This window comes from Monopterus albus, unplaced genomic scaffold, assembly GCF_001952655.1.
Source record: "Monopterus albus unplaced genomic scaffold, M_albus_1.0 scaffold43.1, whole genome shotgun sequence".
NCBI classification, from domain to species: Eukaryota; Metazoa; Chordata; class Actinopteri; order Synbranchiformes; family Synbranchidae; genus Monopterus; species Monopterus albus.
The window spans coordinates 1,826,472-1,839,958 of record NW_018127923.1 but is presented as its reverse complement, the minus strand read 5'-3'; the positions used below and the strand labels follow the sequence as shown (position 1 = coordinate 1,839,958).

Below are 13,487 nucleotides of genomic sequence, written 5' to 3'. Positions count from 1 at the left end.
GCTTAAAAGTCCTCCTCTCTACTCTTAAGGATTTTTACCTTAGGAGCTGTTCTTAGGGCTAAGATGTTTCGTGAATCACTTTTATCTTTACTAAGATTTAGTCCTAAATTTAAGGGGAAATTCTAAAAAAATGTCATAACTCTAAGAGTTTTCTTAGAATTTCATCACTAGGAGCAACTTTTAGGCTTAGGAAGCTTTGGTAATACGGGCCCTGGAGTTGAGAATTGCATGACTAACAGTAAAAGACTTGGCTTTGACTTGATATTGACTTGATTGTGGACTACAGGAGGGAGAAAGGAGGCACACACGACCCCAACCATATTAACAGGAAGGTTGTTGAACGTGTCTCCAGCTTCAAATTTCTGGGGACCCACGTCTCAGAGGATCTGTCCTGGACAACCAAAACCCTCAGCCTGGTTAAGAAGGCTCACTACCGCCTCTTCTTCTTGAGGACACTGAAGAAGAACCACCTGTCTTCAGCCATCCAGGTGAACTTCTACCGCTGTGCCATTGAGAGCATCCTGACCAGCTGTATCACAGTCTGGTATGGAAACTGCTCTGTCTCTGACTGTAAGGTGCTGCAGTGGGTGGTGAAATCTGCCCAATGCATCACAGGGATTCCACTTCCAGCCACTGAGGGCGTCCACAGGGAACGCTGTCTCTGACGTGCTCGCAGCATTCTCAAGGACTCCTCTCACCCTGCTCACAAACTGTTTGACCTCCTACCCTCTGGGAGGCGCTTCAGGAGCCTCCAGACCAAAACCAGTAGACTCAGGAGCAGCTTCTTCCCCACAGCTGTCTCCTTACTGAACTCTGTCCCCTGTTGACCCCCTACTGCCTTCCTCTATACCACTACACACACCTCACCCCTTCTCATCTCTCCTCCTGGGACTAATGCAATACACTTCTGTTACCTGTAACACTGAAGTGATCTGTTAATTTGCACATACTCAATGTATTCATTTGCACACTGTTCATATACAGATACTGTATATTTATCTTTATCTTTGCACTATTTACATCCATTGAACTGTTCACTCATGTAACTTATCTTCTTATTCCGCACAGTTTCATTCCATTTCATCCCTTTGCACTAGTGCTTTATAAGCTTAATATACTTTGTCCATTACTTGTATCTTAAATCCATAACGTCTGTTGTATATTGTACATCACCCTACATACCTTACTGTAAATATCAGTTGTACATATCCATCGGTAAATTAGTTCTGACTGTACAGACTGTAGATACTGTGCATTCTGCACTGCTGTTATTGCACTTCTGGTTAGATGCTAAACTGTATTTAGTTGTCTTGGCAGTAAAGTTGAATCTAATTTAATCTAATCTAATTAGCAACTTGAGACTTAGATTTAAGACATGATGTGAAATGACTTTAGTTTTCTATTAAATATTAGCAATTTTTAGATATTTTCCCCACAACACTCACAAAGAAAGGTAAGCAGTCCTAGATGTGTCCTTTCAGCTAATGTTGGCTGACTTATTGGCTGGTCAAACATTAGCTAGAAAGCTAACATTAAGGTTAAGATGTTTGATTTCGTTTTGAATTGTTTATGAAATTTAATGAGAAGAGTTTCTGATAGCCATGAAAGGCATAGATGCCTTTTTATCTAATAGCTAAGGGTGATTTTAGAGCCTACAAATACAAAATTTATAATTGCAAGAGGTTTGTGAGCGTTTCACAAGTCGGTTCATAAGTGTTCTTTCCTTAACATTATTCCTGGTAGTCATCATAAAGTCACCTCCACATTGAAATAATAGGAAGAGAGAGGGAATGAAGAATACAGATCCTGTTAACAATATTTATTTCCTTTATAACAATTATCATTTCCTGCTCTAACAGGAGTCCTAACATTGAATTGTATTTTTTTATGTTGTACTTGCCTTCTTCTTCCTTTTGTTTTCTGGTGGATTGTGAACCAACAATTAAGGTGCGTACTGCCACCTAGTGTGTCGCAGTGTGTGGAGTCATTGTATTAAATTATTTGAGCTGTGTGGTACTTATGTATTCAGCTATAGAGCTAAAGGGTTATAATTCCAGCCCTATTCACCATTACTGGTCATATATTTATATAGATATATAACCTGATATAGAAGGCTTGTTATTGATTGCCACAAAATGTCAAATATAAGTTGTAAGCTGCAGCACTTTTTGTTAATGATTAAAATAAAACATTGTGCCATCACTGTTATTTAACCGTTTTAAATGTGGAAACTGGGGTAGATCAGCAGAACTTTGTATGACTTGAGACTTGCCTGACTAATAGTTGAGGCTCGACTTCGTTAGTTCTCACCACAGTCACTTGGGACTTGCTTGAGCCTTGCATGTTTAACTTGATCCCACCTCTGCTGATTCAAGCTAGCCTAATTGGCTGACAGGTAACAAGATAGTAAGAGCATTCTGACTTCACTGTCCCACTAAGTGTAACTTAAGTGGTACATAGCAGAATGGAGTTGGCGTTTATCAGTGTGTCCCCATGGTGTTGCTCATTTTTACATGGAATATATCACATGAATGTTAATAAACCGTGCCCCATCATTTCTGTTTTTGTGTAGTGTATCAGCAGCTCTACCATTTTCTCCCTAGCGCTGACAGTTGCTACAAAACACGTTTGCTGTTTATCTGTTGCTAAATTACTTGCGCGAACTATGCCGTGCCTAGTAGCATGTCAGTGGAAGACAAGTCATTAGTGTAATGTGTTGTGATTGCACAAAGGAAATAAAGTTATAAGGAGCGAAAAGCACAGTGTCTCCCAACCAAAACTAAAAAAAAAAAACCCCCCCCTGCCATTATCTGATGTGCATTACAAAACCATTTAATTTTCAGTGAAGCTATTCAACTGGTAGACGTCCTCAGAAGTTTAATGCAGAGACAAAGTGTTATATTTTTGGAGTCAGTGACCGTGACAGCTCATTCAAATGTCCTTGTGCCCTGTTCCTTCTCACTTCTTCTTTTCTTTTTGCCTCCTTGTGCTTGTTAAAGATGCCATGTTTTTCATTGTCAACATAAATAGTGGCTGTTCTTGACAGTGAATAAGTTTATTTTTCTAATAATGTCCTGCTCAGTAGATGTTGGTCAGAACTCGGGAATTAAACAGTAATTAAACATTCTTAATTTAATAAAAAAAAAAAAAAAAAAAAAAGATCGGCCAATATACAGTATCATCCTAAGATTGTTTTAAACTCTCAAATATCAAAATTGGCATCACCCCTAAAAATCCAGTATCTGTCCGGCTCCACTTTAAACTGAGCCACACAGTTTTCTTCAGTGGATGGATTTGACTCGGATGTATTAACTTGTGAGCTTAGTAATTTCAAAAAAACAAGTAAGGGGACATTGAACTGTTAGTGTTTTCTGGGGTCAAAACTTTCTTACTTAGTAACAAGGATGCTGGAAATGTAGCTTGGCTGTAAGAACTAACAACACAGACATATTCATACCAAAACTGTGGTATTCTACTGATACCAGTAAACAAATAAAAAACTGAATAATTGGGCGTGCAAAATTATTCAGCCCCTTTACTTTCAGTGCAGCAAACTCTCTCCAGAAGTTCAGTGAGGATCTCTGAATGATCCAATGTTGACCTAAATGACTAATGATGATAAATAGAATCCACCTGTGTGTAATCAAGTCTCCGTATAAATGCACCTGCACTGTGATAGTCTCAGAGGTCCGTTTAAAGCGCAGAGAGCATCATGAAGAACAAGGAACACACCAGGCAGGTCCGAGATACTGTTGTGGAGAAGTTTAAAGCCGGATTTGGATACAAAAAGATTTCCCAAGCTTTAAACATCCCAAGGAGCACTGTGCAAGTGATAATATTGAAATGGAAGGAGTATCAGACCACTGCAAATCTACCAAGACCTGGCCGTCCCTCTAAACTTTCAGCTCATACAAGGAGAAGACTGATCAGAGATGCAGCCAAGAGGCCCATGATCACTCTGGATGAACTGCAGAGATCTACAGCTGAGGTGGGAGACTCTGTCCATAGGACAACAATCAGTCGTATACTGCACAAATCTGGCCTTTATGGAAGAGTGGCAAGAAGAAAGCCATTTCTTAAAGATATCCATAAAAAGTGTCGTTTAAAGTTTGCCACAAGCCACCTGGGAGACGCACCAAACATGTGGAAGAAGGTGCTCTGGTCAGATGAAACCAAAATCGAACTTTTTGGCAACAATGCAAAACGTTATGTTTGGCGTAAAAGCAACACAGCTCATCACCCTGAACACACCATCCCCATTGTCAAACATGGTGGTGGCAGCATCGTGGTTTGGGCCTGCTTTTCTTCAGCAGGGACAGGGAAGATGGTTAAAATTGATGGGAAGATGGATGGAGCCAAATACAGGACTATTCTGGAAGGAAACCTGATGGAGTCTGCAAAAGACCTGAGACTGGGACGGAGATTTGTCTTCCAACAAGACAATGATTCAAAACATAAAGCAAAATCTACAATGGAATGGTTCACAAATAAACATATCCAGGTGTTAGAATGGCCAAGTCAAAGTCCAGACCTGAATCCAATCGAGAATCTGTGGAAAGAACTGACAACTGCTGTTCACAAACGCTCTCCATCCAATCTCACTGAGCTCGAGCTGTTTTGCAAGGAGGCATGGGCAAAAATTTCAGTCTCTCGATGTGCAAAACTGATAGAGACATACCCCAAGCGACTTACAGCTGTAATCGGAGCAAAAGGTGGCGCTACAAAGTATTAACTTAAGGGGGCTGAATAATTTTGCACGCCCAGTTTTTCAGTTTTTTATTTGTTAAAAAAGTTTGAAATATCCAATAAATTTCGTTCCACTTCATGATTGTGTCCCACTTGTTGTTGATTCTTCACAAAAAATTACAGTTTTATATCTTTATGTTTGAAGCCTGAAATGTGGCAAAAGGTCGCAAAGTTCAAGGGGGCCGAATACTTTCGCAAGGCACTGTACATAGAGTTAAGCTCCTGTTCATGTCATTTGTCACAGTCGACATATTATCAACATACTTCTGAAAGTTTTAGGTCAACACAAGTCTTAAAGTAGTGTGACTGCAGAGTCAAAGTAAAAATGCGTTTGATATAATTTTATTAGACTTGAACTCGATCTCTTGATCTTTTTTTTTTCCGTTGTGAGTTGACATTAGCCTCAGGTGGTGACTGCTGTTGAGTGTTTAAAGGCCTGAGCTTTAGAATTTAACAGTCTTTCACTCGGTTAGCGCTCTGGGCCTAATGGGTCAGATTGTAAAGATTAAATGTTTATTTAATGTGTATGCTTGTCCAGCTCAGGCTCATCTGTCAATAATTGACTTAATTAATGAATGTTAATTTGTATACTGATAAGAATTTCGAGACAAATATACAGTATGTTGTTTACCACAGGTGTCTAGCTAAAGTATGGCTACAAATATAATTATTTAATAAGACCCTCGAAAGCTAATCTGCAACTATTTTTATAATCCCACTTTTATTAATAGGAATGTTTACATTGGTCAGATATTTGACAATATTACTTTGGGTTCTTGGAACACATGAAGGGCATTTGTCACTATTTGCTGATATAAATGATTGAGACAAATGTAGGGCTAAAGACTCATGTTATTGGAGCACACACACACACACACACACACACACATACACACACACACATGGTGTCAAAGGTTGTAGGTTATGCAATTTTGCTGTAGGTTTTTGATGTTGCTCCTTTTTACCTGCTTTCCTTCTGTCACTTCCTGTCAAATGGGGAAGGATGGCAGCACTGCTGTAAACAGCTGGCCATTTTAGAGGGATCCCAGTTCCCTTATAGCTCTGTACCACAGACAGAAGGAGACTTACAGTATATTTAATGGGCTGTCACTTTGCACGGCTTTATGCTTACATTTATTTTTAGGAGCACTCGTACACCTAAATGAAAATTTATGGGCACAGTTATTTTTTAAAGAAATGATTTTAATGCTGTTGTCTTAATGATTAACAGTTACAAAGGTATGAATACAGTAAATGGCGAACACTCATGAATGGAATGGGTCTGACCCAGCCACCTAGGACCACATAGCCCCGCTGGCGCATCTCCCAGAAATTCACTTTACCATAGATGAACAAACAAACCAGACGTCTGTGTGCAAACCAAGCACTTAGTTACCACTCTTAAAGTCTTTGTCTTGTAAAAGTAGACCACAGTGTTTGAAAACACTTCTAATAAAGCACAAATTTCACCTTTATGTGGCTTGGCCTAGTATGTTTTGCTGCCTTCTGGTGTCCTGAGCAGCAGTTTACTCAATACTGCTACTGGTGTAGTTTGCCGACTATTTCTGGAGATGAGGTTAACGGTCACACAGATCCAGGGCTGATCATCACTACACAACTACACAGTTAGCTATTAGCCTAACATGCTCACTATGATTAGCATATACTGTTGGTGGATGACAGCCTGTGCTGTTTGCTAACGCTGAAATTGTTGCAAGGGGGCGGCTGTGGCTCAGGAGGTAGAGCGGCTCATCTCCTAACTGAAAGGTTGGTGGTTTGATTCCCGGCTTCTCCAGTCCACATGGCGAAGTGCCCTTGAACAAGACACTGAACCCCCAATTGCTCCTGGTGATATGACTGGTGCGTGAATGTGTGAGTGCTTGGGAGTGTGAATGGGCAAATGGTGTGAAAGTGCTTTGAGTGTGCTGCAGTGCATAGCGCTATACAAGTGTAAGACCATTTACCAAGTATGTTTACTGGCTGTTTTGATAAATTACAGGTATTAGCTTTTTAATCGCAGAGATTTTACAGTGTGTACAGTATTGAGTGTATGTGTTTTCACCTTTAGTAGGCTAATGTTTTCCATCACCCGCCTCCCTCTCTGCACCGCATGCTCTCAGCTGCTGTGTGTGGAGGAGCTGAGCCCTGCGCTCAGTCAAACACAGACACAGTGAGCGGTGGTGGCACAGACAGAAGCTGCTCTATAAACACCAAAACCAAATTTTCCGATCCACTAATCTCACTCGCTGGTCTTTTTGAGTACTTATAAAATGCTCCTGGTCCTTCCAAAATGAGAACCCAAGGAACTCGGAGTCAGTTGCACCTGTGCGCCCAAATAAAATTTCCCACTCACAGATTCTGAAATGCACTTGTGTATGTGAGTGAAGTGGTCACGCTGTCGATGCCTGCTTTGTTGTTTTGGCTGGTGGCCCAGGAGCCAGAGATGATGGGGTTTGTAAAACAAGACAAATGCAATTGCTTGGAGCTGGAAGTGGTACTGTATTGTAGAGGAACCACCATTAGAAGCTCTATAATGTGCTTTTTACCTCATTTTGCATTGTCACAGCAATAAACAGTGGTTCAATAAGGCCTCTGTCACAGCCAGATCTCATACATGTATATCAACGTCCAGTCTAAGTCGAGTAAGAATCTGTCATTTCAAGACACTGAAGAGACTGGCTGTTCAGTGGAATGAACTAATCAGTATTGTTTGCAGATGATTGTCTTGGGGCTGATGCTGTAGGTCGTTTGCATGGTAATAGATGTTTCATGTTGATGCTGGTTAAATTCTAATGGTGATGTCGATGTTAAGGCAAAGAATACGTAGGAGAAATATGTGATTCCTGAAAATAGATGTACCGGGGCAAATGATATCAGGGTTTCATTACACCACCACAGAGCACGTTATCCCTTAACTAAGATACTACATTAGTAATAGCTCTCAAAAAACATTGTCCTGGCATTCAGAAGTGTCCATCTGCAAATGTTAGTAATACCAACCTACTAGTAATTTACATCTGACATCGTTTAAGCAAAGTGCATCTGGCGTAGCCCACATAACCGTTATAATGGTTACTGACACATTTCTGTCTCCGCTTTAGCTGTTGAGCTAACCATATAGCTTTACAGACTGATAGGACATGCTGCTTCTCAGCCACTGAAGCTTAAAATATTAATGTGATGTGTATAGCTAAAGGTTCAGCTGGGAGATGCTGACTGCTGCTAGCTAGCTGTTAACCCTGTTTGGGTTCCCAAACAAGCTGCTAATCAACCTCAACAGTGGTGTTTTGTATGAGAATAATGTTACAGACACCAGCTGGCTGAGAAGATTAAATGTTACCAGATGACAGCCGAGATTGATTTAGTAAGATAGCTCCCTCAGAATACAAATGTGTTGGGTACAGTTTATGAAATCTGACAGCAACATCTGCCATTTAAGCTGACAGATGCTGTCTTAAACTGAGAACACTGATAATGCTGGCCTCTTTGGTTATATTAAACTGTTAACTTTAATTATTAGCATAATAATGGTAAAATTTATATTAAAGCTACTGTGTTTAAAAAAAGAAAGTGCCTACTGTGAGAGGGGTCACTTGGCATGATGAACCCATAGAGGATGATCTACACTAACCTAAAGTTAGGTTATAGGCTACTAAAAACCCCAAATGGTTGCTATGGCGTTGATAAGTGAGGTGAAAAAAGAAGTGATGTGGTGGATGAAAGACAGCTGAGACCTCAGTGTGGATGCTTTTCCTGCAGAGAGTCTACCATTAGGACCAGCAGGAGCATCAGGCCAACCAGAGTAATACCATGAGACCTAAAACAGTGAAGGATGGGTGTGTGCTCGTACAATACAGCAGAGGTTTTTATAAAGCCTCAGGTCTGTTGCACTTATAGAGCCAGTTCTCCACAAAACACCAAACACAACAGAAGTAATCAGACCGTGACCTGCATTTACCAAGACTCCGCCTACCAGTTACATTCTTCACAAATAACACAAGCCAGAGTTGATGCATTCCGCACTGTGTTGCGTCATGATCTTTCAAAGCTAGTGGACAGGTTTTCCAACCGGTTTTTTGTAAAGGTAAGAGGACAGTATCCATCCCCTTTAAAGGGTAATAAGTAATTTTTTTCTAGCAGATTTGAGACATTATATAAGGTTCTCCCCATTTGTGGGGTACAGCTGCATTAGTTGGATGTTTTAGGAGATTTAGCACAATCAGGGAATTGACATCAGTGCCACAGTGGAAATCCTGAATTAAAATGGATGTTTGGCTTTTTCCTGTTTTCTCTTTTCAGATACAAGCCCTTCTTCCCATTCCAAGTACAGCCTCCGCTGGGTTCGGCTTATGATTTGGACCTGTCAGTCCAGGACAGCAGGCTGGTGGAAGGCCGACTCAAAGTCACTCTAACTGAATGTAGCAGGCGAGACATTTTAATTCTTTCTGTATTTAGCACACACCTTTCCTGATAACTCTGTCCACATAGTTTGTATACTTCTGGTTTAGATCTGTTTGTCCTGGTTTGTATAGCTCGTTAAGTTTCGATATTGAACACAATGTCTCATTTCAACTGTAGTAAGGTAGAAAGAAGCAAATTTACATCAAACTGAGCTGTTAAAGATATAAAACTGTATTTTTTTGTGAAGAATCAACAACAAGTGGGACACAATCATGAAGTGGAACGAAATTTATTGGATATTTCAAACTTTTTTAACAAATAAAAAACTGAAAAATTGGGCGTGCAAAATTATTCAGCCCCCTTAAGTTAATACTTTGTAGCGCCACCTTTTGCTGCGATTACAGCTGTAAGTCGCTTGGGGTATGTCTCTATCAGTTTTGCACATCGAGAGACTGAAATTTTTGCCCATTCCTCCTTGCAAAACAGCTCGAGCTCAGTGAGGTTGGGTGGAGAGCGTTTGTGAACAGCAGTTTTCAGTTCTTTCCACAGATTCTCGATTGGATTCAGGTCTGGACTTTGACTTGTCCCCCCCTGGTTTGTCCAGTTCTGCTGCTGTCGGACCTTTTGATCAATCAACATTTCAAAAAGCATGTTTTACAAAGAGAAAACTGCACAGTACAAAAACTGTCTAATTCAGTCAACACATATTCATTCCACACAAAGGAAAGAACAAATAAAGAATCTGAAGAACAGTCGGAACTTAACTGCCTCCTTTACATCTCTGTGACAGTGGCGCCTGCCATTTCATAGCATCCTCACACCCTATGGCATCTCCAGAGCCCATTATACTGCACAGACCACACTCTGTCTCACCAGTCTGAGATAAACACTCTCTTTGTCCAAAGTGGGCATGTTTAAATTTTAATTGGCCAAAGAGGAAAAAAACAGTTACCCTAGGCTTGCCCTGATAGCGAGGCCTGTCTCTTGTTACCTTGTAGAGACAGATGGCTTGTGTGTGCTTTGAACCATACGTCTCTGTGGTCGGCTCGGGTGTGTTCAGTAAACCACAAGATGATCAGCTCAGGTTCATCTATCAATAATTTATGTCCAGCCTATTATAATCATATGGTGTCTTTTCTTCCCCTTCCCTCTTAAATCACCTTGGGCCCGTCTACTAATTTAACAGTTTAATTAGTTCATATCAAAGCTTGTTTACATTCTTGGTAGAAGTTTAAAGGTATCAGGTGTAGTATGTGATAAACGTCCAGTAGAGGGAAGTACCTACCTGTTTATCGTGCTGTGTGGAATTTTGCCAAGGAAACACTTCAGGCATATTGAGAGAGGCCAGCATCGTGCCTCTAGAGATCATCACACTTAGATGTGCTATATTTCACCTTGAGGTAGTCAGGGGTAGTCTTGTCATCTGCGTTACAGCAGGAAACCCGTCTGATGCATTGATCTCCCTAGCACAGCAGGGGGTAGTAGTAGCCACCCTGACAGCTTTTCTTTTCCAGTAGCACAATGCACAGGCAGGTATTGTGAGCTGCTTATCCAGCTTAATTCATTGCATTTTCACTGTTAATGCAACAGTGGATTAATGAGGGACTGTTAGTACAGGACAGTATAAGAAAGCCAGATAAAGTCTTTACTGGGCCAAGAGCTGAAATGGTAAGTCAAATAATCAGTCAGTTGATCAGAAATTAATTGGCAACAATTTTCATAAACTTGTGAACAGTGTAAGTCATTCTTCATGCACATATGCCAAAAATGGACCATTTCCTGCTTTTCCTTCTCCTGCATAGTTTAATTGAGGACCTTTTGGGTGTTTTGGACAAAGCAAACAGTTTAAAGATGCCACATGTTTTAGATCTAACAAGATACTGATTTATCAAAGTATCCAGCAAATAAACATAATGAAAGTAGTCCTTATTTGGGGGTCTTACTGGAAAAGGTTCGGTGCTGGCAGGAATATTGTTCTTTTTGCAAGTGAAATAAATGGCTTGCTTTTGGACTATGAATTACATGACCTACTGTTCCCACAGTGCAAAAAACTATCTTTTCCTATGGCACGCACCTTGTTTATCAAAATCCATGTCACTAGTATGTAACATAGGCTTTTAACAGCTGGTGTGGCTCTCACATGTCTCGTGTGGTGTTCTTGCAGACTGTTCATCCTGGGCTCCTATGACCGAGAAATCTATGTTCACTGCACAATCGAGCTGAGCAGCCACGCGTGGAAGGAGAGGATTCGCTCCTCCATCAAACAGGTGGGTTCCAGTCACATTGTTTTATTATAATGCTAAACTAATGCGACGTCTTGGCAGTGTAGTGATAACACCCAGAGATCTCTGGTTAATATTGTAATTTCAATTTGTGTGAACAAAGGGACACAAAAACGAAATCATTGCCGTGTCACATGTCAAATAATCTAATAATGTTGCAGCGCTGGATATAATGTTATTAGTGTGACATTATTCATGTTGCCTAAACACTTTTATTACAGTTTAACATACGTTTATTGCAGTGTTTGCTGTGGCTTTAATATTTGCTTTTGAAGCATCTGTGGGAGTACGAGAGTGACCTGAGACATAGAAGGCAAAGATGCTGCAAAGACAGCGAATGATGACACAAAGAAGCAGAGCAGAAAATCTGACAGGTTAAATAAACATTTAAGTGTGGATGGAAGCTCCTGTTCTTTTTACATCCCTCCCAGCTGCCGCCGGAGCTCACTGAAAAATCTGTCACCTCCACCCACACACAAAAGGAAATCAGGTTCAAAGTTTGTTTGAACAATGATGGCATGTCAATATATGTGAGGAATGAGACTGGCTTAGGCATCACATGTAGCAGCACTACAATCTCTAATGACAATTACGGTCTGTATTTTACTTACTTTGTGCAGTTTCCCCACACACAGACTCTACTTGGGTGGGCCTCCCAGGTTTTATTAACAGCCACCCAAGTAGAACTGGCAACCCTTTTTTATTATTATAATTTCTTTCAATCTGTCAGAGAACTTCACCATTCATGATTGATTAGAGAGCTGTTTCCCCTCACTCTTGATTTTCTATACTGTTTTACCATTTAAAATGGGTACAATCTTATTTCATAGTAAATCTGCATGAGGTGCATTGATTCTCTCAGCTGCTCCTTACCCATCTCTCTCTTTCTCTCTTTCTCGCCCACACTCACACTGACAGCGGACCATCTGTGAACAGTCCCGCCTCTCTGTATTTGTGTGTTTAACTCTCCTAATAGGTTAGTAGCGAGCTAGTAAGGCTACTTGAGCAAAAGTCAAGATCAAAGATTTTTATTGTCAGTTCACTGTATGTGCAGGACATACAGAAAATCGAAATACCGTTTCTCTCTCACCTAGTATTGAATGCCATACCATTTAGGAAACTAAAATAGAATAAAAGTAAAGTAAAAATAGACTAAAAAGAATAAGAAAACTAAGTCAAAATGACTAGGATAAAAACTAAACGGTACAACCTAATAGGCTATTACTCAAACCCTGTGCAATCAGTGATAGTAGTGCAAATAATAACAAGAAGATTGTCAGATGGTTGTGAGATTAAGATGCACATGGACAGTAGTGCAAATGACCAACAGCAGCAGATATGATGATAAAAACAGTCAACAGCAGATTTACATATAGAAAGTCACTTTCGGCTTTTCCCGTTTAGGGGTCGCCACAGTGAATCGTCACACTGACGACTCGCATGTTTACATTTGGCACGTGTTTTACGCCGGATGCCCTTCCTGACGCAACGCTGATTCGAGCGCGGGGTGCCGCGGCGAGAGCGCTGCTCCTTAACCGCTAGCCTACCAGGGACGACTAGATTTACATATAATATGACAAAAAGGGGGAATGTATTGAGTTTGTGCAAACAGCAGGGGTAGTCTTTTTATGTTCTGTGGTGGGTTATGGTCTCGGGGGGTGGGAGGGGGGCTCTGTGGGTGAGGCGGGTGTTAAAGATGTCCGTAAGGGAAGGCAGAGGGGTGCCGATGATCTTGCTGGCTGTTTTCACTATGCGTTGCAGGGTCCTTCTGCAGGAGGCAGTACGGCCTCAGTACCACACAGTGATGTAGCCAGTGATGATGCTCTCAATGATGCCCTGGTTAGAAGGAGCACATGATTGGGGGTGGGGCACTGGCTCTCCTCAGTTTGTGGAGGAGGTAGAGGCATGTTTGAGCTTTCTTGGCCAGTAATGTGGTGTTGATGGTCCAGGAGTGGTCCTCAGAGAGATGCACCACCAGGAACTTGGTGCTGCTCACTCTCTCCACTACAGCACCGTCGATGGTCAGTAGTGGATGTTTTAGAGGGTTTCTCCTGAAGT

At 41.0% G+C, this 13,487-nt stretch overlaps 1 protein-coding gene across 1 annotated transcript in view; it reads left to right on the top strand.

Moving 5' to 3' along the window:
- pdzd8 (PDZ domain containing 8) overlaps window positions 1–13,487 on the top strand; it is a 47,545-nt gene that overhangs the window by 8,649 nt on the left and 25,409 nt on the right. Inside the window, exons 2-3 of the mRNA XM_020599914.1 lie at window positions 9,046–9,171; window positions 11,312–11,414. Coding sequence (XP_020455570.1) covers window positions 9,046–9,171; window positions 11,312–11,414 — 229 coding nt within the window. The remainder of the gene's footprint in view (window positions 1–9,045; window positions 9,172–11,311; window positions 11,415–13,487) is intronic.